At 33.9% G+C, this 27,653-nt stretch overlaps 2 protein-coding genes and 2 long non-coding RNA genes across 7 annotated transcripts; 2 read left to right on the top strand and 2 right to left on the bottom strand.

The window, feature by feature from the left end:
• The first annotated feature begins 4,829 nt into the window (after positions 1 to 4,829).
• LOC111014430 (uncharacterized) lies at positions 4,830 to 6,428 on the top strand. The gene is made up of 2 exons (XR_002601827.2): positions 4,830 to 5,373; positions 5,981 to 6,428. It is a non-coding gene; the product is annotated as an uncharacterized LOC111014430 (long non-coding RNA).
• A 3,226-nt stretch (positions 6,429 to 9,654) lies between these two features.
• On the bottom strand, positions 9,655 to 11,175 carry LOC148210578 (uncharacterized). Its single transcript, XR_015791919.1, has 2 exons — positions 10,667 to 11,175; positions 9,655 to 10,239 (listed from the first exon to the last, which is right to left on the bottom strand). It is a non-coding gene; the product is annotated as an uncharacterized LOC148210578 (long non-coding RNA).
• Positions 11,176 to 18,732: 7,557 nt separating this feature from the next.
• Positions 18,733 to 22,771, top strand: LOC111014589 (zinc finger BED domain-containing protein DAYSLEEPER). 2 transcript variants are annotated; one of them, XM_022289387.2, is made up of 2 exons: positions 18,733 to 19,016; positions 20,352 to 22,771. In XM_022289387.2, exon 2 carries the CDS (start codon positions 20,373 to 20,375, stop codon positions 22,521 to 22,523), a length of 2,151 nt encoding a protein of 716 aa, XP_022145079.1. In that variant the 5' UTR covers positions 18,733 to 19,016; positions 20,352 to 20,372; the 3' UTR covers positions 22,524 to 22,771. The 2 variants fall into 2 exon arrangements, with proteins under 2 accessions (XP_022145079.1, XP_022145078.1); XM_022289386.2 differs by lacking the exon at positions 18,733 to 19,016 and adding an exon at positions 19,556 to 19,771.
• An 811-nt stretch (positions 22,772 to 23,582) lies between these two features.
• On the bottom strand, positions 23,583 to 26,949 carry DIN10 (Raffinose synthase family protein). Of its 3 annotated transcripts, none has more exons than XM_022289382.2 (6): positions 26,796 to 26,949; positions 26,625 to 26,680; positions 25,120 to 26,513; positions 24,810 to 25,019; positions 24,552 to 24,686; positions 23,583 to 24,442 (listed from the first exon to the last, which is right to left on the bottom strand). In XM_022289382.2, the coding sequence occupies exons 1-6, from the start codon at positions 26,932 to 26,934 to the stop codon at positions 23,758 to 23,760; spliced, it is 2,619 nt and encodes an 872-aa protein (XP_022145074.1). In that variant the 5' UTR covers positions 26,935 to 26,949; the 3' UTR covers positions 23,583 to 23,757. The 3 variants fall into 3 exon arrangements, with proteins under 3 accessions (XP_022145074.1, XP_022145076.1, XP_022145077.1); XM_022289384.1 differs by having other exon boundaries at positions 26,625 to 26,673; positions 26,796 to 26,888; XM_022289385.2 differs by lacking the exon at positions 26,625 to 26,680 and having other exon boundaries at positions 26,796 to 26,937.
• Positions 26,950 to 27,653: the final 704 nt, after the last annotated feature.

Genomic DNA, 27,653 nt, shown 5'->3' with positions numbered 1-27,653 from the left:
ATTTCGATCCTAGCTCGTTTCCGCTGTGCATGTATGTATTTTGTCCATCATGTGGTATCAGAGCATCTAGAATAACATTCATTTCCATTGGGTACAAATTCATTTGATAAATGTTGTGGTTGAATTAAATTGGATATATTACGGTTTTGGCAATACTCTTAATTTTGGCCTGTAATTTTTTCTCGAGTCTTTAGAGTTGCAATTAGGATATAATTTGGTCAAATTGGAAGAGAGAATGGCTGAAAATTAGCTTCATACCCGCCTACGACAAAGATTTCGACCCGGTTCGGTTTTCCTCCCTTTCGATCCGGTTCGGTTTGGCGCATCTGTGCGTGCAGGAAATCTCAAAATAATGTGGCTTGCGCATTTGTGTAACATTCCTCATTTTTCCCTACAAAACACACATAATTGTATCATTTTACTTTTATTTACCTAAGTCTATAAGTGTTCGAGTCCTTATAATTTTAACCAAATGTGTATATTTTATAATTTTACACATTTTCACTTGATTATATGCATGAACATACGTTTTCAACCTCAATAGATTTCAAATAAGCACAACAACATAACACTTTTTAGCCTTTAAATCAATGCTTATCAAATATTATTTTGGTCATTGTAATTTAGACTTCGACTAATTTTGGTTCTTGCCAACATGAGCATTATTCAACACTACTTGGCATGTACTCCTTCCCTTGAGGTAAGAGGTTCGATCCCCCATATCTCCAAATTGTTGTACTAAAAAAAAGTAATTTTAGTCCTTTTACGTTTAAAATATCTATTTGGTCTCTATCATTAATTTATTTTAGTAATTGTACTTTTCAAACGCTCATTTTGATATTTGTATTTTTATAAGTGACCATTTTAATCATTTCATTTCATTTTATCTTATTTATTTGGACCATAGTCCTAGCATTGTACTTCACTCATTTAATTTATGTTAAAAGATTTATATTGTATATAAAATTTATGCTAAAATGATATAAATATATACCAAAATTATCATTAGTTAAAATAATAAGTACCAAAACGAAACTTTTTGAATGACTAAAACTAAAAAGAAAAAATTGAAAATACATAAATTAAAATAGACATTTAAAAGATGGTAAAAATAAATCAAATGCAAAAATATAGAACCAAAAGTAATATTTAAACTATCTAGTGCAAAGTAAAAAAAGAAAAGGAAAAAAAACTATTTAGTACCTCTCTTGTAGGTAATAATTATGTATGTTTTTTCATATTAATTGATTTATTGATTTGTTGACATGTGTTTCATAGATTTCTTTTTGAAAACTGTTTTCAGATTTTATGATCATGAAAAACAATATTTTTATATTTTCAATTTTTAAAATTTTTTATTAAAAATAATAATATGCAAAATTATATTAAAAATATAAAATTTATAAATATATTATTTAATCTCTATTTTAATATATTATAAATTATATAATATTATAATTTTAAAATTTCTGACAATTGATATATTAATTAATATTTTTTAGAATGAATTAAATAAATAGGTGATAACTACCTCTATTTATCGAATATATTGAAAATACAGGATACCAACTCTATTTTTACTGTGCCTAAAAAAAAACTCTATTTTTATTGTATTTTTTTAAAATCACCGACCAAACACATGATTAATAATAATTCATTATATATTATATAATATGTCGAAAGATAAAATGAAAGCCACCAAAAAACGGTGGGAATGTACGGTAAATCAGTACAAAATCTTCATCAGATGCCGCAGAGGAACTCGTGCATCATAATCAGACTTGTCATCAATCATTCGATGTAAAAGAAATTAAAAAAAAATGTACCGCCCGATTTGCCTAAGCAGTTAATAACGTGGGCCCCATTATTTCTTACAATGATACCAGAAGCATCCTATAATTCCCCCTCTCAATTTTTCATTTTAATTATTTTCAAGGCGGGCACGCATTACGCAGCAGCAAATTTTCCCTTTTCTTTATTATTATTTTGTTTTCATTTTATTATTATTATTATTATCTTTTAAAAGTACAACATGGCCAGCGGCGGCAAATGAAGTTTACAATTCGATGACATCTGAGCACGCCCACGAAACGCAGAACAGTAAAATTAAAAACGACATCACAAGTCCCTCCGCTTATTATTTTAATATTATTATGCCAAAAAAAAAAAAAAAAGTGGTACCAAAACAACCAATCAGTGGCAGAGATTTTTTCCCTTTTTCTTTTTTAAGTATCATTGGAGAGGAAAGCTTCGGCCCCACCAATGTAATGCATTTTTTAGTTAAGAAATTAAAATTATAAATATATTATATACGAAATAGTTTGTTTGTAGAAAGAAACTACGAAATATCCGACATTGCGGCACGATTCCAATTTCAATTGTCTGCCATTCGAATTCGTAGTCTTTTCTTTTCACATATAATGTTCTTTTTCCTTTTTTCGAAGTCACGAGATCGACCAATTTGGGGAGGAGATTAGAAAGAAGGAAGTGGGCTTGAATTTTGAAGGCCCGTGGTTTGAGGTGGGCCCATTTCGATAGAAGCTGAGTGGGAGTCAGAATAATGGCCCATCTTCGTGGATACAAACACCAGATTATCCGGCTTTAAGATGTGAAAGACGTGACGTGTAATTTTGCCAGTAACTGCTCTATTTTGTCCCTTTCCCCCTGCCTAAATCATACATATACATCATACATGCACACATATAAATATAGTGTACGATAACAAATTCATACTCACCATCTTTTTAACTTCACAATATAAATAAATCACAACTGATGAAATACACTCATTCAAATTTAAGATGAAATATGTAAATTAATCAGTTGAGTTATACAAGTAAAGCTAATAATTTCCTTTTAAAGAGAGGCAAAATTGTTATGAGTATACCATGTATTCTTGTAATTATAGAGATTAGGAGACGAATTAAAAGAATTTTTAAAAAAATTTAATTGCTGTATATTTTTTTCATGGGACAAAATAAAGGGCAATTACTCCCATTTCTCCACTTTTTTACTCTACCCTTTAGCCATTGCCTCTATGTTTATTTTTCCTTTTTATTTTATTTCCTTCTCTCTCTCATTTGTATTCTCCTTTTTTTTTTCTTTACAGAATGTTATTTCCTTCAACTTTAATAAACAACTCATTTGAAATAAAAAAAACTTCTATAATTAACTTTAGAATTGTTACTTTTTAATTAAATCATAATGTGGAATAGTGTTTAATCAATATTAACAAGTAAATAAGTTAATTTTAATTAGTTTTCATTAAATACTTCTAACAATCATTCCATTAAGCTACACATGGTTCATATTTTAGCAATAACTAGTTATCATATTAAAAATTAGTCAGTCCACTCTCATATTAGAGAAAGCATATTGTTTAAATTGGGCTAATAATTATTTTTTAAAATAAAATATATTATTGTTGGTTAAAATTATATTTTTGAATAAATATTCATGTATATTAAAAATAGAACAAAACAGAATAATAAAATGAACCATGTGGAAGAGTATAAATAAACATAATTTAAAATCGACCTGAAATGGATGAACGAAATAAAATATTAAAGGAAGCACACAGTAGGAGTTATAAATGGCCGGAGAAAATGAATTACAATGTAATTCTGCTCCGTACGGTATTTCGGAATTTTAAAGCATTGGGATCATAAATAAACTTAGCGAGGTACAAAAATGGATAAGACATTGCAATTTTGAAACTTTTCTTTTTCTTTTTTGTTTTTGTGAAATAGGAAATTTTGAAACAATTGGGGGCATGCATTATTATTTATAAATGAAACCCAGAGTGTCAAAACTGAGAGAACTGGTGGCAATGACGTGGACATATCAGTCAATGTGTACTCCACATCATTTTTAATATGATGACTTGGCAGGCTCCCTCAATGCTACAAAAAACTTTCCAACAGCCTGGACTCTGAAAATTTTAATTATTATTTTTGTTTTCTTTTTCCTACCCTCTCATTTAAAATTTTTTTAAAAGCTAAATTATTAGTGGGCTATGGCCCACTTTAAGAGAGAAGCTGGAACTGAGGCCCCAGGCCCAACAATACCCACTTTTATGGGCCCACACATTACCACATCTAACATATAACCGCACATCATGTGACAATGATATCTTCATGTTATCCTCCAACCATATCCCCATACTCTTCCCTCCCAATGAAAAATTATTTTTTGTTTTCTTGGATAAAATTTTTAATTTTCAGGACTTCTTAATTTAATCATTTATTTTCATGCTTTAAAAACTTGCCTAAAGTTTCGAAAGAACTTTTTTTTTTCCATTTTTTTATATATAGAGAAACTGAAAACCAAAACAAAAGAAAGTTGTAAAATGATGGAAATTTAGTAAATTTTTTAAAATTCAAATTTTAATAATTTGTATCCAATATTAAATTTTGCGCCTAATAAATTTGTAAAATAAGCCAGAGATTTATTTTATAATGATGGGAATTGAATGTTGGAGAGATATAAATCATATGATCACAATGAAAACAAAATTTTTTTCCATATTATCACACATGAACTATATATATAAGGAGAATATAATTAGAGATGAAAAAGAAAAAAAAAATAATTTGGGGACCAGACCATAAACAACCCATACCTTAAAATCCCATTAAAATGAAAAGGGATCTCCACACATGGTTGCATGTGAGGGCCAGCCAAGCTTATGGTTCTGAAATTACATCCCATGATGTGCTTATTTTTACCCCTCCCTCTTCCCTCTCTCAAAGAAAAGAAAAACAATAATAATAATTCCATTTCCCTTTACATTATTACCTTAATCTTTGTCTTTTCATTAAGATTTTTTCTTTTCTTTTTTCTTCTTTTTTTTTGTACCCCACTGCGCACTCACAAGGAAAGTAAGGGCATTTTGTAAGGGGGTGTTTTTTGAGCCATTTTAATTGAAACCCCTATTTTTCTCTCTCTGTGTGTCTGTGTAAAGCTGATGGACAGGTTATATATGGTAGAGTGGTCCTTTACAAAACTTTGCATTGAGAGAGAGCAAGCGTAGTCATTTCTCATTCTCTCTCTCTCTCTCTCTTGTCCAGAGAGAGAGAGAGAGAGAGAGCCCAATTTCAAGATCTGAAAGCTTAATCTCTCTGCTTCTGCTTGGTGAGGACCTGGCCATGTTTTTCCACAGCTTTCTTGAACTTCTTCTCCATATTCTCCAACAATTCTCCAATTCTCGTGTGAAGATTTACCAGTTTGAAGCTCAAGAAAGCTGTGGGACATCATGGCATTTCAGGGCTTCTTTTACCTCTCCCTTCTCACCCAACTTAGTAATATTCTCCCTCAAACACACGTTCAATTGCGGAGTTTGATGACATCCGATGCATTAGTGCTGGTTGTCAGGTATATCATATTACTCCAATTCTCACTATTATATATAATTTCCCTTCATTTTTACACATTTTTCTCAGGCAGAGAGACAAGGTTTAATTTAACAAGGAAGTTGAGGAAAATTCCATCTTTTTGCTTTAATTTAGGGTACTGCAACACGTTTGAAGCATGCATGGGGAGAGAATAATTAATTAATGTGTAGAATTAAAAAGAAAAAGGTGGATGAGTGAATTGTTGAGAATTTAGATTCAATATTGAATGAGAATTGGAAGAGGCAAAAAAAAAAAAGAGTTACTTGGTGCAGAGAAGATTCCCCAAGTTTTCTTTTTTATCTTCAATCATGATACTGATGTTCATGTAGAGTAGAGTGGTGCTGCCCCTCTGCCCCTCTGCCTCTGCCCACTGCCACTTTATTTTCTTTTTTTTTCCTTTTTTAATTTTCTCCCCCTCCCCTAATATTCTCCTACATTTCTGTGAAAAAAGTTCTAACTTTGTCACTATCTGACCCTCTTTCCCTTTCTTTTTAACCGCTCTCTCTCTCTCTCTCTCTCTCTCTCTCTTCATTTTTTTACCCACCTTAATTTCTTTTTTTTTTATCCCTTTGTTTCACAATTCGCAGAGATCGGTTACAACTACTGGGTTTTGATGGTGAGTCCGAATTTTGTATTTAATTTGTTTCATGTAAATGTAATTAGGCGTTAGGTAGAGCTCCTAGTTCTTTCTCTCTCTCCTCCAACAGAATTGATCATGCTTTTTGTGCCATTTTGACAAGTACGACAAAGTAATTCGGTTCGATTCGATTCGGTTCAAAATGAAGGAATTCAAAATGTTGGCATGAGAAATCGGTTCGATTCAAAGAAAAAGAGTAAAGTAAAGATCGACAAGGAGGAGGAAAAGTGAGGTCAATGTTAGTAAATGGTGGTAATTAGAAATGCAAATTAAAGAAAATATTTAGGCGAGGATTGGTGAGTAATTATTTTAATAATCGTCATCTGTTAGACGATACAAATAGAAAAATGCAAAAATTGATTTTTTTTTTCGAAAGGAAGGTTCCCATTTTAATTTTATTTGATAATGATACCCATATCCCAAACTTTATACATTTATTTGGAAATTTTCTTGGAATATGGGTATTTTTTATTTGTACTCCCACTCCCACAAAGTACAAATACTGCCTCGCCATCTCCTCTCTCTCCTCTCATCATTTTTTTTTTTCACTTCTAATGTCTTTTTTATTTTCACTTTTCCCTCAAGCAATTATCTTTCTCTCATCGTTTTTTAGTACTACTTTTTATTTTTCACTTTGCATCAAACACTTCTCTCACTCTCTCTCAGAATGTAATTTATGAATTTGATACAACAAACTTTTAGATTTGCTCTGTTCATATATGGAAGTAATTAGATGTAAATTGGTGTAAACGACAAACTTTTCAACGTAATTAGATGTAAATTGGTGTAAACGACAAACTTTTCAAGGTCGACAGTTTAAATTCCCTCTCACCTACCATAAAAAGAAAATATTAATTCATATTTTCTTAATAACATACTAGAGTAAGGTCGCAAGTCTTAAACGACAAACTTTTCAAGGTCGACAGTTTAAATTCCCTCTCACCTACCATAAAAAGAAAATATTAATTCATATTTTTTGAATAACATACTAGAGTAAGGTTGCAAGTCTATCGGATGATTTTTTTAATTTTAATTAAGATATAAATGAAGGTATATTTTAGCTGACCATAATAAGGTTTTTGAAATCAAGATTTTGATCGGCAACCGTAAAAAAAAAAAAAAAACTAAAAAAAACTCATATATGAAACAAATAATAATTTCTAGTCATGTCAATATATTCCTGTCATTTAATTATAAAATTGTTATTAAGTTATAAGGTCTTAATTGAAAAAAATATATATTGAAGATGAATTTGAAACATAATACATATTTAATGGACCAAATTATACATTCTTGCTTATGTAATATTATAATACATAAATAAAACGAAGATCAAAGAAGACCTTTCTATCTTGAAATCAACAAATATTAATTGTGGACAAAAGTTGTATTTTTTTAGTACAAAAGCAAACAAAAGAGAAGGGATTTGTGCATTAACACCGAGGGAAGTTGCTAAATAATTAACCATTTACTTCACTAATCTCAATTTTCGAAATTCTAATCTCACAAAGCACAAGAAATCTTCACCCTTTTTCCAAACCCCTACTTTTCCCATCAAAGGCCAACCCAAAAGTATATTCAGTCAGACAAAACAAATAATCCAAACCCTCTTTTTTGACTTCCATCATAAAATCAGACAAAAATAATCCCCTTTTTTCCCACATAAATATATATTTAAATGCAACGAAAACTCACCATCAAATTAATTAAATTATTAAATGAACATTAATTTAATATCATTTAAACTAAATTGGTCATCTTTCAACTTGCATGTCCCTCCCAAATGCTAAAGGCCGTATGCCGACAGATCGTGGGCATGTCAAGGCCAAAGCATAAGAATATGCGTACAAAAATCCAAAGGAAAAAAGAAAAATAACAATAAATAAAAAAAAAAAAAAGAAGAGAGACCTTAGATGTAGGATTAGAATCTTTGTTTGACATTAAGAGGTTGCATCTAAACATTATATTATAAAGAAAAACAATTAAATTAAAGCTAGATCTAAGTGAATGTTTCATAATAATTATGAAACAAAAAGAAGAAAAAAATAACTAAAATAGGTAGTTGGATCTATGACCTGTAAAAGATGAATTAAACAAATGGGTATGGGGTATATTAATTAGAAGGAAGTGGAGCACCTGTGACTGTCGATACCTAAACTAATTAAATTAGTAAAGGGATCTTTTTTTCTTTACAAAATTTTACAAATCTTGAATTGAAAAATGTATAGAATAGAATTCATATATGGTCGTCAAAATTTAATAAAACTACTGCTGGAACTGGAAGAGCCATATTTATTGTTTTCCAGAACAAAAATAAAAAACCTTTATTTTTTTAACAGTTAATAATTTTACTGTATATTCAAAAGCTTTTCGTGATTAAATTTGTAGCCTTTGCTTCACGGGATGTGCCTGAGAGGTTAGTTTAGGCTTTTAATTTTCTCTCTCTCTCTCTTTGAAGGTCTTTGTTAACTTCTAATCACTTTCATTAAAGTATTTCACTATTTGATGTAAAGCAACAATCTTAGAATGATTACCAGTGGCAAAACTTTTCGCCATTTGAAAAGTGTTTTCCGATACTCTTTTCCTGAAGTTATCAATGAAACAAACTCTTAATTTGTTGTGCATTGTGCATCCAATTTAATGCAAAGTTTTAATGGAATTCACACCTTGTGTATCACTAATCACCAAAAACCAGTGTTAGAACAACAGATTCTAATTTACATTTCTAAAGTAGTGTGATCTTTGTCTACTCTAAGTATAAATCATTACGACTTTGGAGTATAATTCTGATAGCACCGGTTACGAACAAACCCTCCACGTAACGTCCATTTTTAAATATAATGTCTGTTTCACCTAAAAGCTATCCTCATACCAAACAAAAAGTATTTCAACTAATATCTTAGAGCTCATTTAGGAATAATTTTCTGTTTTGAAGAGGTACATATTATGTGTATTTGCTTATAATTCTTTTTTTTTTTTTTTTACTCAACAAAGCTATGGAGTTTTTTCTTTTTAATTGAATAGTTGTGCTTCAATTTATAGGTCTACAGATTCAATTTATTTTTATTGTTTTTTGAGTTCTTATAGCTTCAATTTATATGATGTTTACAATTTATTCTAAAAGTCTAAACCCATAATTTAAACAGCCAATTTCAGACGCTTGGCTAATGGAGGAATAAATTAAACCACGTTTCCACCTAATTTGAACAATATTTATAAAAAAAGAAGATGGAAATTAGCACTGATCAGAAACTTCTTCAATGCACCAACAAGATATACAATACTCATCTAAATACATATTTTCATTAATATTTGCAATCAAGAATAAGAACCAATTAATTCAACATTATTAAATAAAATGTAAAAAATTTGGACAATCTTCTTCACCATCAAATAAGGTATCACAAGCATGGTCATGAACCAAGATGATTTACAACCCAGAATTTAAAAGCTATGACTATCAAAAACAAATTAGAAAAACAACTATAAACAAATCTATTAGGAAAAAACTAAAATTTAATTGCCCAGCTCTTAGTTTAAAAGATCATCTAGGTAGGAAAGTTGTTTCTGGGCCAATTTAGATATCATCTGATCAGTAATTCCTTGGTGGGCTTGTTATGAATATGAATATAAAAGCTAAAGTATTTTTTCATTAATGATTTCACCATAGAGTACAAAAGATAGATCAGACAAATTAAAAGTGAGGGTGATGGCTCAAAGATGACAAGATCAAAAGCCCTTATATGGCCTGAATTGATGCTAAAAAGAATAGCCAATTAAAAGGGCTTCTTCTTCAGTTCTGTGGTCCAAGTACCTTAAACCTAGCATTCAATACAACAGGAATAATTTCTTATTTGACATTTACTCTGTTGCTGAATAATCCCTTCTCCTCTTCATCAATAATTCAGCTCCACCACCACAGAGATCCCAGATAGCAAAAATCAAAATAAAACAAAAAAATATATATGTTGTTTGAAATTATAATGTATGACCTCGATGGAATCTATGGCTGGAGTTGAGACATATGAAACTATTTGTTTATCTACTGCAGGCACAGCAAAAGTACAGATCTATTGGGTTGAAAGCAACTTAGAATTATATATTAATTATAATTGATAATGTGAATAATAATCATCACCATCATCCAAAGGGCATAGCTTTAAAGTTTAAATCCATCTCTCAGAAGCTTGTTTTTGCCTGCTATGGAACCTACACATGGGGTCACAGTAAAAAAAAAGAAATGTAGAATAAAATGAACAAAAGGGGTTTGGTTTGAATTTGAATCTATATGCAATATAGTTCCTAAAATCAATGCTGAAGTTGGTTATTAAATTAAATTGTCTTCTCATCATTTACAATCCAATTGCAAAAGTAAAAAAAAAAAAAGAAAAAGAAAGAAGAATCATGTAAAAGGACAGAGAGAGAAAAGAAAACTTGCAAAAGATAAGGTTTTAGCTGTGCTAGAGAGTAGAGACCTCACATTATGTCTGAGTAAATAACCTAAAATCTGATAATGCAATAAAGCTCTAAATTATTTACCGTTTCTGAAACGGGAAAAAATCAAACCAGAAAAACCATATTAATTAAACACACACAGAATTACAAAATTAAAAAAAAAAAAAAAAAGAAACCATACAGAATTGAAAACTTGAAGGATACCGATGGCGAAATTTTGCTCCACAATTTGAGTTGACTCTGTCCGTATCTTCCCACAGCTTTATTGAACCGCAAACAAAAATTCAGAACGAAAAACGCTGTGATGAAGAGCGAATTGGGCTCAGGAAGATGCAGTTCAAGAAAGCTGTGGAAGAACACAAACAGAGCCATTTCTGCAGACAATAAAATTAGGGTATCGAACCCTAGAGAGAGAGGGGGGAAGAGAGAGAAAGAGGAGTTAGGTTTTTGGGGAAGAAGAAGGGATGATATTTATAAGGGAAAAAAGAGGACTGTGGACTGTGGAATGTGGACTGTGGAGTGGTTTTTTTACCCACCAATCCCGAGAAGAATATTGGGCCTAATTCTGAAGGATTACAGAGATTACTCCTGAGATCAAAATACCAACTTTTTATTTTAATTTTTTTTTTTCCTTTTTGGTTTTTGAACCGATTTTCCTTACACAGCTGCCGGCTGGCTGTTTGGTTTGGGGTGATGTGTGTTTATTTTATTTTATTATTAATTTTGTAAAATTAAAAAAGATCTGACAAAATTCGTGTGGAACGACGTATGTTGGTTGTAGTATGTCATAATTATACGTGCGGCTGAGATGGCAGTTTCCCGGATCTAACGGTGGCGGTTGCCGTCGTGGGGGCAGGGCGCTCGGTCCCACGCTAGATCTGTCCGTTTCTGCTATGAAAAGTCCAACTTCACGCTCACTTTTCAGCGCGTACCATGCAATCGCTTTCGTGATGTGAGATTGTGAGGTGGCCTAATCACCATCATGATTCCATGTGCTTGCTCTTTGTGATTTTTGTTTATTTTTTTTTAACGCTGTCTATTTGTTGTATACATTCATTTTCAATTATTACGTTTAAAATATTTTCTATTGTTTATGGAATAAATATTATAAAACAGCCAATAATTCCATTTATTGAATTTTTTTTCTCAATATGGAGTTTATATCTTTTTATTAGATTTAATCTTTTTTTTGGACCAATTGAATCTGCTCCATTTATCATCTATACGTCGAGACCGAATATTGTTTAAGTAAAATATTCTAATACTATTTTAGTGATGTATTTTCATAAGGTTAATTTTTATCCCTATACTTTAAAAAAAATTACCAATTTGAACTCTTGATTTTATTTTTAACCTAATTTTTCTAGGACAATTCTAACAAGACATTATAACTCAACATATTTTTTGAAATATAACAATGATTTTATATTTAAAAATTTTCAAAAGTGTAGAATTTGTGTTAACATTTTTGTAGATAGGGATCATGGATCACGGAATCAAGCTAAATATTTTAACAGTAATTTTACCCCGGTTAGATGACAAAAATGGAACATAGACAAAATCCAAGTAGATTTGAACGGTCAGTTTTTTTCTTAACAAAATTAAATTTCTGTAAAAAACTTCCTTAGAAAATAGCAAGAAAAATGGCCACCTCTCTGAATAAGAAAATCATAAGGGATTTAAGCATTTTTCTATAATATTTCGTTAATATTTCATTTAGGTAGATGTATACAACGTGTGAAAATGATGCATTAATGATTTTTAGACGACCAGATGAAATTGATTTACTTATAAAATTTTAAAATTTTAATTAAGTTATAAAAATGATATAATTGTAGAATTGGGAAAATAGATACGTCAGCGTAGGTCCAGAAAAGGGCGAAAAAATTATGGAGGGGTGCGCGTGAAAAAGTGCGTAAGAAGTTGGGAGTTGGAGGAGGTGGGGCCCGGCCGGGGATTAAAAATGAAAACGGAGAAAACGAAAATTAAGAAGGAATAAATAAAAAGGGGAAATTAAAAAAGGAAAACGGGTGGAATCACATGGGGGAGACCCCACCGTGGGAACATGTGTGCGTGTGACAGTACAGTACACCCCCGTCTTTCCAGGGACGGAGGTCGCTTTGTCGCCCCGCCCCGCCCGGACCACCTCCCTCCAACCGCCCCTCTCCCTTATGTCAAATTAATCATCATTATTATCAAATACATAAATATATATACATACACATACGGACATACGTGTGTGTATATATATATATATATATTTATTTATAATACAACAAATTAGATATATAATAGTTGGAACTTTTGATATCAAAATAAGAAGTAGATGTCAATTATTACTGACTTATACATATATTAACTACATATACATATTTAAATCAATGTAATCTTTCTTAATATTTTGTTACAATTATAATAAGTTTTTATTAATTTGTGGTGGTATCAAAATGGATCGACATCGTATAAACTAGTGTCTATATATTCAATATTGGTTATATAGTTCATTAAAATTGCTATCTTAAATATAATTTAATTGGTCAAGACATTATTGTCTCAATCGAAAAGTTAGAGGATCAAAACTATATTTAACATATTATTAAATTTAATGTAAGTAAACTAAAAATAGAAGCCGGTTTTAGATGATTCTAAGACCAATATTTTTAACTAAGTAAAAGATTTTTAAAACAAACCAATAGTTAAGTATCTTTTCTTTTTTCTTTTTTTAACATTTTCTAATTAATAAAAAAAATAATTTGATTGGGCGTGTTATTATTATAATTACTACTACTTAGTTTCAATTTAGTCTTTATAGTTTAAAAGATTTTAATTATAAGATTTTAGTTTTTTTTAGTACAACATGTTGTGGAGGAGATTCGAACTCGTTGGAATTATATGTCAATTATCGTTGAGCTATGCTCGTTTTGGCTTCTCATAATTTTAGTTAAACCTTTATAAATTGTCCTTGAATAATTTTTATCAAATAACAATCAGACTAACACAATCAACCAAATAATAAAATTTAGCTTATTACCACGTAAATAAAAAATGTGTTACAAATTCAATATAGTAATATCTTATAATGACACATGTGATTGGTGAGTTTTCTTTCAACTCTAAAAAACAAATTTTAAATATTAAAACCATCTAAACTTGTAAATTTAAACAAAATCTAAATTACAAGGATCAAATTGATAATTGAACCCACACCATTGAAATCAACCTAATATAATGTTTTTAATTGATCCTGACCAATAGTGTAAAGAATTCATTAATATCCGTTTGGTAACTATTTTATTTTTTAGTTTTATGTTTTTAAAATTTTAACTTATAAACATTACTTTTACCCGTGTTTATTATTTTTTTGTTATATAGTTTTTATAAATATTTTTCAAATTTAGGTCAACTTTTTAAGATAAATAAATTTGGCAAAGAATTCAAATATACTTTTTAAAAAATTCACTAATGAAATTGTAAAATAAAAATAAAAAAAATCCTAAACTTTTAAAATAGAAAACTGAAAGTGAAATTCATTATCACCCACTTAAATAGGCTTAAATATTCCCTTTCTAATTACTCTTTTCAAAATCCTCAAAAACAAAACTTTTGTTGAACAAAAAAGAGAAAGAGATGAAGAGCAACTTCTCAATTATTTAAAAGAGAGAGGGTTAGTGGTGGGATTAATTATTATTGTGTTTAAATTAGCTGGCCGCACTAACTTAATCCACTCTAATCGTGACTTAGCTAATCCAATGCCTTTATAAATGTTTTGTTTGATTTGATGTCACCACCATTATTCAAGTCCTTTCCTTTTCTTTTCTTTTCTTTTCTTTTTTTTTTATTTTAATAAATATGGACCCCATTAGTGCATAAAACCCACAAGGAAAAAAAAATTCATTTCTTTGGAGTGGTTGGGTGATGGAGATGTACAGCTAATAAGCCTTCCATCCCACCTTATTAATTTTTTGTTTTTTCCTTCCTCTCCTTTCAATTTAAGCTAATTAATATTACCCCTTTTCCATTTCTATAATATCATGTGATTTGGGATCTATTTAATATTTGTCCATTATCTTAAATACTTTTTCCTTTTATCTTCTTCGCTTTATTCACGTGCCTGAAATGATTGAATAATTTTGGGGCACATTATCCTTAATAATGCATGTGATGTACTGGTTTAAAGCACTAATGCAAAATCTCAACACCTCCTTAATTAATTTCTTAAGGATTTTGTATATACCATACTTTTTTTACTTCGCTATCTGTTCTTCAAGTTTAAAGAATATGGGTGTATTTCATAATGTTGATTTTACTATTTATTATATTTCAATTTTTGAATTTTTATTTTTATTTTTTAGTACATGAGACGTGAAGATTTAATCTACCGACCTCAAGAAAAGGAATAGATGTCTTAATTGCTAATCTATGCTCACCTTGACTTAAAATTTTTTTGTTGAGATAGCTATATATGATTAAATTTACCCTAATCTATTAACTTAAATTTTTGGGTTCATTAGTGATTAAATCAGATGGGAGCATGAGCATGAGATTTCTATATATGATGAAATTTACCCTAATCCATCTGCTAAAACTTCTGGTTGGTGATTTAATAATGTTGAGAAGTTTTAATTTGGTTCCCATAGTTTTGATTAGCCTTACAAACAATTTATAAACATTCTTTTGCGCAAAAAACAATCACTTGTGTTCTCTTCTTTTTCATTCAATCCTAAACCTAATATAGTCATGTAATTAGCTACAAGGTATTAAATTTCGATGTTAAATTTTTATTGACATTGTCATATGTTTATAGGTTAAAAATCGACATAATTTATAATTTTCATAGTATGTATGTATGTGTGTGTATATATATAACATAATATCACTAATCTATACGAGCATGACGTTAATATTAATAATTTTTAACTTATTAAACTGTGAAATGCTACTTATTTATTAATTTAAATGTTTGTTACATGCTTTTAATAATAAATTTCAAGAAATATCCATCAATTTTTATATTTTATCGATATTTTCATCATCGTTCCCATTATCATCGACATTTAAAACAGCTTTTCGGTCAGCTAACATATATAACAAGCCTAATATAAAGCATCAACTCATTGTCACACATAAACAGAAAATGTACCATGTTTGTTAAAAGAAAAAGAAAAAACGCCACATTATATATTGGTGACAACTTGTAATTGTAGAAATGATGGATGAGGTTTAATCAAATCTTAGGACAACTAAATAGAAAATTTGTAAACTATAGAAAATGAATTGAAATTAAGTCAGAATTACAATGATCAAATTGAAAATTTTAAAATCATACGGACCAAATTATCAATATAAGACCAAAACATATAGACCAAACTGTTAATTTAATCCAAAAAATATAAATTACTTCTTGAAAATAACTTGTATATATGGAATAACTCTGAAACATAACATAGTTTAAGACTTAAAAGATTATTATTATTATTATTATTTTGAAATAGACTTAAAGATCAATTCAGCGATTCATTAGGTGCCAAATATATGTATTCTTGTAAATTAAGTTAAAATAGAAAAATTTAAGACCTAGAGATAACGATGAGCATAACTCAACTAGTTAAAACATGTATTTATGATGAGGTCTGAATTATTGTACTAAAAATAAGTATCTAACGAGAGTTAAAAAGTTTTTTTTTTTCCGTATAACAAGTGAGGTTAGGAAATTCAAACTCACAACCTCATAGTTGGAAACGTGCCAATAGCTAAGCTCATTTGACTAATGAGAACAATATAGTTAATAAAAATAACTTAATATTTTATAATACATTTCAGAATAGTCATATTGATTTTTATTTTTCGAACAAGTAAATTATGTTTAATGATGTTAATTTTTCTTCTGAGTAATTTAGGAATAGAGAGATTGAATCTCGGACTTCTAAAGAAACAATAAGATAGCTTAATTGCGTTTATATTTTTATATTTTTATGTTAAATAATGTTAATGGGCATGTTGTTTGGAATAGATTTTTCAATAATTTGAAATACTTTTTAATATTTAAATATACTTCAATATAAATTTTATGAACTTCAAATAACAGATCAAAAAAATAATTTAAAATATTAATGATACTTTGGAAATAAGCAATTTAATAATTAATGTTTCATACTTGACAAAAAAAGTGTTACAATTATGTATGAAATCATAAAGCAAATCTTTATTTTTTCCTGAAAACAAATCATAAGCAAATCTCATGGAATAAAAAGTAATAAAGTTTTTTTTTCCTTGATTTCTTGATTTCAATTTAGTGCTCCGTACACTTATTAAAATATCCTACATTGACTTTTCCCATCACAAAATTAATTAATCTGATGTTTCAATTTTAGCAAAACACTGTTTTTTTTTTCCTTTTTGTTTTTTGAAAAAGCATAAGACTGTTTGGTAGTTGGGAAAATTGAAACTTTTTGAAATATATAAAACCTTTATTTCGAGCAGCAATTTGGATCATATAATATAACTATTCTTACAAATGAAATACACATTTTTTCAACAGTGATATATATAATTATTAATGAAATGTACATTCTGTCTCAAAAAAATAATAATGAAATGTACATTTTGTTAAAATTGTATGTGTTGTTATATTGACCCTAAAATCGTACAAACAAATCTATGTGAGACTAGTTAATATATATGTTCAACTTCTAAACTATAAGAAAATAACCCTATATCGATTAACAAGAGAGAAAATAGTATAAACTTATAAATTAAATATACTATACAAATATACAATTTTAAAATTTATTTTCTTAACACAATTCAAACATAGGAAAACTCTAAAATACCTTTTAATCAATTTAAACATTTAGTAACTTTTCTTAAAATACGAAAAATTTGAATCTTGACTATCTTATTTAATAATATTTATAAAATGTGAAACTTTGAGTGAGTTCAATAAATATGAGAGTGGGAGGTTGAAACTTCAATCTCAACACAAAATAATTAATAAAATAAGTTATCCATCAAACTATTCTCGACGAGAACATTAGTAACTCTTCCTAAAATACGAAAAATTTGAATCTTCTCTATCTTATTTGAATTGTAATAATATTTATAAAATGTGAAACTTTGAGTTGAGTTCAATAATTATGAGGGTGAGAGATCGAACCTTCAATCTCAAAAAATAATAAAATAAGTTATCCACTAAACCATTCTCAAATTGACGATAATGTGATTTCTACAAATTTTTTACTAAGGATGTATAGTTTAAACTTTTAAGAGTAAGAAAAAGAGAGGGACAAAGGGGAGGGGAGGGGAGGGTTATGGGTGCGCACGTGTAAAAGGGTGGAGACAGTTGCATGGAAATGCATGTATTTGGTTTGTCTCAAATTATAATATATATATATATATTTCACTGACACTGTCTACCAAGCACACATGCCCGACAACTGTTCAAGTTTTTTTTTATTCAACGAAAAAAAAAACCCTTTTCTTTCCCAATTCATCACTCTCTTCCCCATTGATACAAAATCCATTCTTTGTTGGCTTTTCTCTTTGTTCTTTTCAAAGATCTCTCTGAAAAATGAGGTTGCCAAGAACATCAGATCAGTACACTCATGAAAGCCTTCCCAAACTTATGTTTAGATTCGCTGCATACAAACCATTTAATTGATTCAACTATTGTTTTACGTGTACGACGCGAAAGAGACGATAAATGCGAGAAAAATAACTCAATTTGAACTTAGTTCATCAACTAGTTAAGTAAATATATTTTTTTAATGCAACGTCGCTCTCGATGCACCTAATTAATTAGTAGTGGATTTTAGTGATTTTTTTAAACATAATTGTTAATCGTTTCTATTAATAATGGAGAAGTTGAAACAATGTTTACTATAAGTAATTTTGGGAGCGATTTGTTGATGGAATTGTTGGGTGGATTCAAACCGTTGGATTGGTTAATCTTTTTGGATCTGACGGGTTTGGTCTTATCTAACCAAGACGAACCTTTGGGTCGGTGAGCGATATGGGCCCAGCCCATTGGGGCCCACTTTATAGGTAGTCCATAACATTTGGTGGGCTACAACTACTATTATGTATACGGACTTTGAGAGATAAGAGTGTTGTGGGCTTTTCGGTCCAGTAAAAATAAAAACAGAGAGAGAGAGAGCATTATTGATTATATACGGAAAAAAAATATTTTATGTTTTTTTTTTAATAATTGAAAAATAAAAAATAAGGCCAATGGACCTGCCTGCGGCGAAGTCCAGTGCCCAAAAGAAATGCCCAAAATTTTTTTAAAAAAAGAAAAAGGAGAGTCTTCCCCCGAATCCTTATCTACCAAACCGAGTCCGGAGTCCCAAAGTTTACCCTTCTGCTAAAGTAAGGTCCAATTAGCTTCTCGGGTTGGTTTCAAGCCCAATCTCCGATTCTCCGATTCTCTCTCTGCAAAAACTTTCAGGCTCCATTGGTCGCCGGACCGGGACTCAGGCCAGCTCGTTTCTCTTTTCAGGTCGTGGATCTCTTGGTCTTCCAGGATCTCTTTTCGGGTAAAATTCGAGCTCCTTTTCGGTGATTTTGAAATTCACCAAAGCTTTTTCCCTCTTTTCCTTCACTTTCTTGACTTTCAGTTTGTTAGAATCTGGTTTTCCGGAGTTCTTTTCGATTTCGGAATTGTGTTTGGTTGATTTGGGGATGGGAAATGTGGGGGGAGGACTTCGCGGTCTTCTTCTCTTCTTATTCGTTGGTCCTGCGAAGTCCGAGTTCCAGAATTGAGCTCGGTTTCGATGATTTTCTGTTCAAAATTTTGTGTTTCGTGGGTTTTTCATTAAACTGGGTAGCTGGGCTTGAAATGCCCAAATCTTCATCAAACCCTAGATCTGAAAAAAGAAAAAGAAAAAAAGAACTGTTCTAGTTCTCGTTCGACTACTATTCCTAGCCCATCTTAGATATTATTTTTTCAGTATTACCCATTTTAGCCTCGCGATTCATCATCCATGTGGACTCGATCATTCGGTTGGAATTTCCGGAGTTTAAATTGTGAAAGATGCCTTCTTCTAGGTGGGCCGAAGATGGGTCTTTAGTGGGCCCGGACCAGGCCCATTATTCTGGTTTGGGGTTTCTTTCCCCCTCTTTTAAGGGGGTCGGTCTCAAACCTAACGCCTCTCTCAAGTCTCAAGGCTACGTCAAAAACTGACCCGCCGTTTGGGCTTTGGGGGGTTTTCACAAATCTGATTTTACAAACAAAATGAGGATGGAAACAGATCTCTTTCGGTTCCCTTTTCTTCCTGGGTTCGGAAAAATGGTATTTGTCTTTACTTCTTTTCGTGGGTTCGAGTCCGCATTACAATACTACCATTTTGTTTCTGCCTACGCTGCTCTTATTCTTCTTCCAATGACGTTGGGAGTTGGAAAATATTACCAATTTCCCAATTTGACAAATGGGTTCTTTTTTTTAAAAAAAAAGATCGTGATCTTATTGATTAGCATTTATTTAGTTTATGAGCTGAATTAGCGTCTCGTTTCTTCTTCTTTATTTATTTTTTTCGATCGCTCTGATCTGCTGTGTCTGGAAATAATGTATCATTCTCTCGCTGTGGTTTCGAGTGGAATTCAATTCTGTGGATTAGTCTTTGATGCTTGCTTCCTTGGCCGTGTTAAGCTTACATTGTTCTTAGCAGCAAATTTAATTCATTTAAGAACGAAGCGTACTTCGTTAGCTTCATTTCTGGGTTGCCACCTACTGATCTTAATCATGATAAAGATATATGCTTCATTCTAACTGATCAATTTGCCATGATTCTGATTTATATGAAGTTTTTAAACTGTGAACACCATAGATCGTTGTTTAATTTTATTATTTTGCTGATAATATGTTGAAACAGGAAATAATCTTCCCAGACGAAATGGCAACTCCTGATGAAGAAAACATGGCAACGCCGGGGAAAGAGATTATGGTGGTGACTCATGATGAAGACCATGATATGACAACTCCAAATGGTGAAAACATGGTAACTCATGAGGATGAAATAATGGGAACTCCCGATACGGATAAGTTGGGATCACCAGATGATGGACATAATGAACTAGCTCTTGTAGAAGTACAGCCTAACAGGAGGAGGAAAAAGAAGTCCATCGTCTGGGAACATTTTACTATCGAATCTGTGAGTGCTGACTGCAGAAGGGCATATTGCAAGCAATGCAAGCAAAGTTTTGCATATAGTACGGGATCAAAAGTTGCTGGCACCAGCCATCTGAAGCGGCACATTGCTAAAGGAACCTGCACTGCACTTTTACGTGGTCAGGACAAGAATCAGTTGGTGGCCACATATACCCCACCTTCAAGAGGGAATGTGAGTGATCCACCAAAAAGACGATATAGAACCTCTAGCTCACCATATGTTATGGTTGATCAGGACCGTGGCCGGCAAGAGATTGCTCGAATGATCATCATGCATGACTACCCACTGCACATGGTTGAGCATCATGGATTTGTATCCTTTACCAAGAACCTTCAGCCTCGGTTTAACATGGTGAGCTTCAACACTGTTCAAGGGGATTGTGTTGGAACTTATTTAATGGAGAAGCAAAATTTAAACAAGTTTATTGAAGCGATTCCAGGGCGTATATGTCTTACCCTTGACATGTGGAGTTCTAGTCTATCGGTAGGTTATGTGTTTATTATGGGAAGTTTTATTGACAGTGATTGGAAGTTGCATAGACGGGTCTTGAATGTTGTAATGGAATCATATCCAGACTCACCCAATGCACTTAGCCATGCTGTTGCTGTATGTCTCTCTGATTGGAGACTGGAAGGGAAGTTATTTTCTCTTACGTTGAACCAAGTATTGAGTGATGCTGCCCTTGATAATCTTAGGCCTCTACTTGCCATCAAGAATCCCCTTATCCTCAATGGTCAATTTTTGGTTGGAAGTTGTATTGCTTGGACGTTAAGTGACATCGCAAAAGTTGTATTAGATGCTGGAGAAAGTACGATAACAAAACTTCGGGACAGTGTGAAATATGTGACAACTTCATATTCTCATGAGGAAAAGTTTTTAGAGCTCAAGCAACAACTTCAAGTGCCAAGTGAGAGAAATCTCTTTCTTGATGACCAAAAGCAATGGAATACCACTTACCACATGTTGGTGGCTGCCTCTGAGATGAAGGAAGTATTTTCCTGTTTGGATACTTCTGATCCTGATTATAGGATAGCTCCATCAGTGGAAGATTGGAAGTTGGTTGAAATTCTCTGCACAAACTTAAAGCTTCTTTTTGATGCTGCAAATATCCTTACCACCACAACTCACCCATCTGCCATTACCGTCTTTCATGAAGTGTGGAGAATTCATTCAGAATTGTCTCGGGCAGCTACAAGTGAGGATCCATTTGTAAGCAACCTTAGCAAATTGATGCTAGAAAAGTTCGATAAATATTGGAAAGATTGCAGCATAGTGTTGGCAGCTGCCGTTGTGATGGATCCTCGCTTCAAAATGAAGCTCGTTGAGTTTAGTTTCACCAAAGTCTATGGTGAAGAAGCTCCTGTTTACATCAAGATAGTTGACGATGGGATTCACGAGCTCTTTGATGAATATGTGGCGTTGCCTCTACCTCTAACACCAACTTATGCTGAAGATGGTAATGCCGATGGTGGTAACATGAGGGCAGAAGATTCCCAGGGAAATCTTCTGTCAGACAACGGATTTACAGATTTTGATGTCTACATTATGGAGACCACCAGCCAACAGATGAAGTCAGAGCTCGATCGGTATTTGGAAGATTCTTTGTTGCCCCGTGTGCAAGACTTCGATCTATTGGGATGGTGGAAATTGAACAAGTTCAAGTACCCTACTCTTTCAAAGATGGCTCGTGATATCTTGTCTATTCCAGTTTCTACGCTTCCTCCAGACTCTGTATTTATCACCAAGAGGAAGAAAATGGATAAGTACCGCAGCTCCTTGCGTCCTGAGACAGTGGAAGCCATGATATGTTCCAAGGATTGGATGCAGTATGGATTATCCGAAGTCTCTAATGCTATGGTAAGAATGGAATACTAATCTCTGTTTAGCTTTGTTGATAGGTTGATATGTGACATCTTTCTGTAGGTTCTACTTTGCCACTAGGGGTTAACATTTGTACCATTTAAGACAATTGTAATTCATCCTTAAAATCTAGATTCTAGAATAGATTTTTAACTGTGATCATATGTACTACTTTCTAGGAAGCGGTTGGGTACACCTTGTTCAAAAAAGTGCAGTAAATTCTTGAGCTAATGCTATCTCTATATATATTTATATATATATATCACATGCTTAGAACATTTTTCTTTTGCCCTTTGATGGAATTGTCCATCAGAATGGGCGTTAATTGACTTGCTTTTCCACAATTTCAGATTTACCACTGTTTATAGATTACAGGACATGAACAAATAAACGACTGAAAACCGTCATCAGTCGAGAGAAAAGCGAGTTTCTCAGGAATCAAAGAAAATAGTGACGCCCTGCTTGTTTAAACACTACTAGCTTAGTTTCCTACATCAAAATATGGCTGAGGTTTATACTTATATAGAGAGCAGTTTTTTTTTCTCCTTTTTTTAAAGAAAAAAAACAAAGAAAAAATGTTTAAGTAACGCATTAGCAAAGTCATGTCGTGTGACTTGAAATAGCCAGCAACAGCAACCCATAATATTAACTTGATCAAAAAATGCGGCTGAGGGTCGGAGGGACAACCCATTTTGGTTTTGGATTGTTTCCAACAGCTTACTGATTGGCATCTCAACGCCGAACAAGAACCAAAATTGAACATAAAGAGAGATACTCTACTTTTTATAGGTTCGTTGACTCTTGAGCGGCTAAGAACGTTTTGTCAAAAAGATGTATGATGACGGGAGGAGTAGGAACTAGCCTACCTTTTTTGTAAGAGTACTAACAGAATCAAATGATAATAATCTCGATTGTGTTGGAATTATTTCAAGCTACGATTCCCTTTAGTAGGACTCCCTTTTTATTAGTCTATTTCTACTGATTTAGATGCGTCTAAATAGTAAATAGAAAAAACTACTATTTCATATCAATCACTTCTAACGGGTGGAGGGGAGGGGAGGGGGGGCAACAGAGTTATGGGTAATCTAAGGAAGTTATTTAAGATTCCACTCGGTTCGTAATATTACAAGTGATTCTCCAGCCCAAAAGAAAGGGAAAACAACAGAATTCGTCCTTCTTTTTCTTCGAAAGGAACCTATAATCGACTGCTAATTATGCCATTCCTCACAAACCAACACGATGATAAAATTCATAACTCAATTTTAACGTCGTGAACTTTAAGGTCGCCTTCCGGCAATTTGTCTATTCCGAAAGTTACCAATCCTGACTCAGAATCATACGCAAATTCAACGGCGCTCGAGTCCACCGTGCACCGCCGTGGCCTCGCCGACGAGTACGCTCCAAACTTCCCACACCCTTTCACCTCCAAGTGAACAATTCCGACCAACTCCGAGCTGCGGTTCTCCGGCAGCCCGCCGGCAACCTCATTCCCTTCCGATCCGCCCTCAACTTCAGCGAGCTTCGCCCCGCCTTTCACTTCGTATTTCAACCCCTCGATTGAACCGCCGGAGTTGTACATTTCGATGAGTCCCAGCGGAGCGAAACTGAAGCCAGGGGCCAAAACTTTGATCGGAGTTATGGTGAAGACGTCGTACTCGAGGACTTTAAGAGAAACTGGGAGTGCGGAGTTGTAAGGAAGAGTGACGAGATCGCCGGAGCGGAAGCGGTAGAAGGCGCAGTCGCCGTTCCAGTCGGGATCCGCCGCGACTTGGGAAATGGCGTGGACGTCGCGCCCTTTGACGTAGCCGGTAATGGCGTCGGAACTGGTATCGTGGAAGGTGTTCTTTCTCTCTTGGCTGTTCCAGGCCGCGCCTTGGCAATTGTAGATGCCAATGACGCCGGTGAATTTGTTCAGATTCCATATCTTCAGCAAGCTGAGTATGATTCAAATTTCAAAGTCAAATTTGTGGTCTGAAAACGTGCCAAAAAGCGAAGAAAAAAGACCCAAAACAAGGTATTCAAATCCAAAACAAAAACACTCACCTAACTCCATCTCGAGCTGGATCTGAGAATAAACAGTCCCGCGTTGGCCGTCCGGGCAAGCGTGCTCTGAGCACCGAGCCGTCGGGTAGCACTAGCTTCTTCAGAAGCTCGAAGTCGTGCTTCCCCGGAGCATCACTGATCGGAAAAACAAAGTCCCCATTAACTTACTGAGAATGTCAAAAGGTTCGAGCATATTCGACTAAAGAGAGAGAACTGTAGAACAAACTTGCAATCTAAACAACGTTTGTTGATTGTTACCTGACATAAACGGGGCCACCGCTGATGGCCCTTGCGGAAGCGTGGTAATCGGCGGCGGAATGAAGGGAATGGAACATGTCCCAATCTGGCTGCATAATCTCTCCCAGAAATACGCTATTGTACGCCACTGCTGCAATGTGAATGGTATGCGACACCGGAGCTCGCGGGTAGAAGTCATCGGAAGCTCTCACCACCGCCGTCTGTTTCGCACTGAAAAACACCACCGGTAATTTCAGTTCATTCTGCCCTAATTACATACAGATCGGAAGAATATTACACAAAGAAATTGGGAATTTCTGTTACTAATTACCAGTATAGTGCATCTGTATTGTGGCTCATACAAGCAATAATCCCGTTGTCCGCAAAATTTCTAGCCACCGACGCGTCCAGAGCCTGGTGGTACTGCCGAGTCAACTCGACTCGGCCACCGAACCCGGCGCCGAGAGTCTCCAATATACACTGTGCGTCCACTTTCACGCCATCGATTCCGGCGGAGGCGAGGTAGCTGTGAAGTTCGTTGTAAAATTTGTAAACGTTCTTAGGATTCACAAGCCCCAATCCTTGCAACGCCAACGCATCGTCCTTCCATATCGGCTCATTCTCCACAACGCCTTTTGATAACATCGGATACTGCATCGATGATCCGTATTCCTCCATATCCTTCACGCCTGTTCGAAGCCCTCCCCAATATCCAGTAATCGCGTGCCATACGTACACATACTTCAGTCCGTATTTGTTCTTGGCGATGTTCACAATCCTCTTGATCCCTTCCGTTTGATCCTCCTTGTTCTGGAATTTCGAGTTCTCTCTGATCGCTGTTAGCCTCAGCAATGGCGGCTGCTTCGGCTGTTTCTCGCCTTCTACCTCGTTCTCCTCTTGAGGATCACCATCGACCGATTGCCATCCGTCGTCGATGATCACGAACTTCGGCGGCGCTCCGCCGGCGGAGAGAGACTCCAATCCGGCCTCGACGCCCTCTTGAGTGACCTCCTGGTAGAAGGCGTCCCACGTACACCAGCCGAAGTAATCGACGATTTCAGGCAATTTCTTCTCGTGCCGCAACCGGAAGGTCTGGAGATGGAGCTTAACAGTTCTGATCGCATCGGCAATCGCGTCGAAGGGATCGGTTCCGGCGTGGATGAACAGCGCGTGCGTAAACGACGACGCTTTGGTGTCGGCATCACCACTTTCTAGACAAAGTTCGAGTTCGTCTTGTCCGTTGCCTTGGAGACAGGCTCGGAACGAACCTTCGATCAGAGGGAGAAACACTGTGTATATGATCTGATTCTCCTCGTTTCCATCGTCCGATTCCAGGTGGGACCCATCCTTCGTCTCCAGCAACAGAAATTGAGTCTCCAATGGAATCTCCTTCCCTTTGTCGCCCATTTTCTGAGACATCCACCATAACTTGAACCGAAAGCACGCCATGAACCGGACGTCCCGCAAGGTTCCCAACGGAACCACCTGCCGGCTCTGCTCTTCCTCGAAAACCGCCCCAAGGAACACTCCTTCCACCGGTCCGGACGATGAGCCGGACGTCGCAATTACATTTTCCGGCACTCCGGTCAGGATCGTCCGGTCTTTCACGATGAGCTTCCGGTCGGAGATCCTTACCGCCGGTTTGATCGTCATTTCTTTAGCTTTTAACTTTCTTCCTAGTTCTTTTTCGTTCGAGTTTCTTGGTTGATTATTTGTCTCGCGTTTCTACAATTCAGATTTCCCATCCATCAGATTACCACACAGAAAAACTAAAAGTAGCCATAAATTTATTTATCCGCCTCTTAAGTTAATTCAGAGCTCGTTTAATTAGTTTACCTTGAAAGCTGTCGCCGACAATCGCCGGCTCGGCGAAGATGTGCAAATTCTTAGATATGTAAAGGAAAAAAAACCGATAGAAAAGCGTAATCAGTCTACAGGAAAACGATTTTCCCGGGAACCAAACAAGAACGAAAACTGAGAAAATGAAATAACGGAAAATTATTTTACCAGAAGCAGAATATTTCTTCGGTGTTCTTATAAGACTGTAATCGGAAGAAATCAACCACGGGAATGCAGATGGATGGAAGAAACGGGAGGTATTTATAGTGAGAGATGGCGGATTGAACAACCATCGATTTAACGCCATGGCTAGCGACGTCCTGCTAGTTTGGCTTTTCGTCTTCCAATGAGCCCTCGCTTCTTCTCTCTCTCTCTCTCTCTCTCTCTCACAAATATCCAACGGCGCAGAAATATCCACCCCCGGTAAATCGCCTCCAACGGCGGATGAGGGATCCACGTTGATAATGTCGCTCCAACAGAATATCTGGATCAATTAGAACACGATCTGCTAAAGTCACAGGGCGTTCACGGATATTTCCGTCAAACAATACACGAATCTCGACACGTGGTATAGGCCAAGAACATGGGATTCTGAATTTACCGCGCCCACTCAAACGTGTTACTATGTGATTGGCTTAGCGGAATAAATGTATACTATAAGAGTAAAAGTCGGGTAGGAAAAATTTCCTCGTTTAATGTCAAAAAAATTATAGCATTACTGTAGTACTTACTCTATTTAAATTTTAGTACATAATTAAGTAATATATTATATTTATATAATGGATTAATACCATTTTGAAATGTTGTTTGGTAGTTACCATGAATGAGGTAGTATGAAGTATCGTAATACTGGAATTTTCCCGATCGTAAATCGTTATCCATGTGCAATAATGAAAGTGCTGACCTGTCTCCACGTACTCATATCTTGTCGTCTTTTGTGGAAATATTTTTTTCCACAGACCTTATTGCCCTCCTTGTTACCACGTCACCAGCCAGATAAGATATTTTACTTAACAATAAATATTT

Source organism: Momordica charantia (genome assembly GCF_013281855.1).
Source record: "Momordica charantia cultivar OHB3-1 chromosome 6 unlocalized genomic scaffold, Mcharantia_2.0 BLBB01000006.1, whole genome shotgun sequence".
Taxonomy (NCBI): Eukaryota; Viridiplantae; Streptophyta; class Magnoliopsida; order Cucurbitales; family Cucurbitaceae; genus Momordica; species Momordica charantia.
The sequence above is the reverse complement of the archived record's forward strand: the minus strand, read 5'-3'. Positions and strand labels throughout refer to the sequence as shown.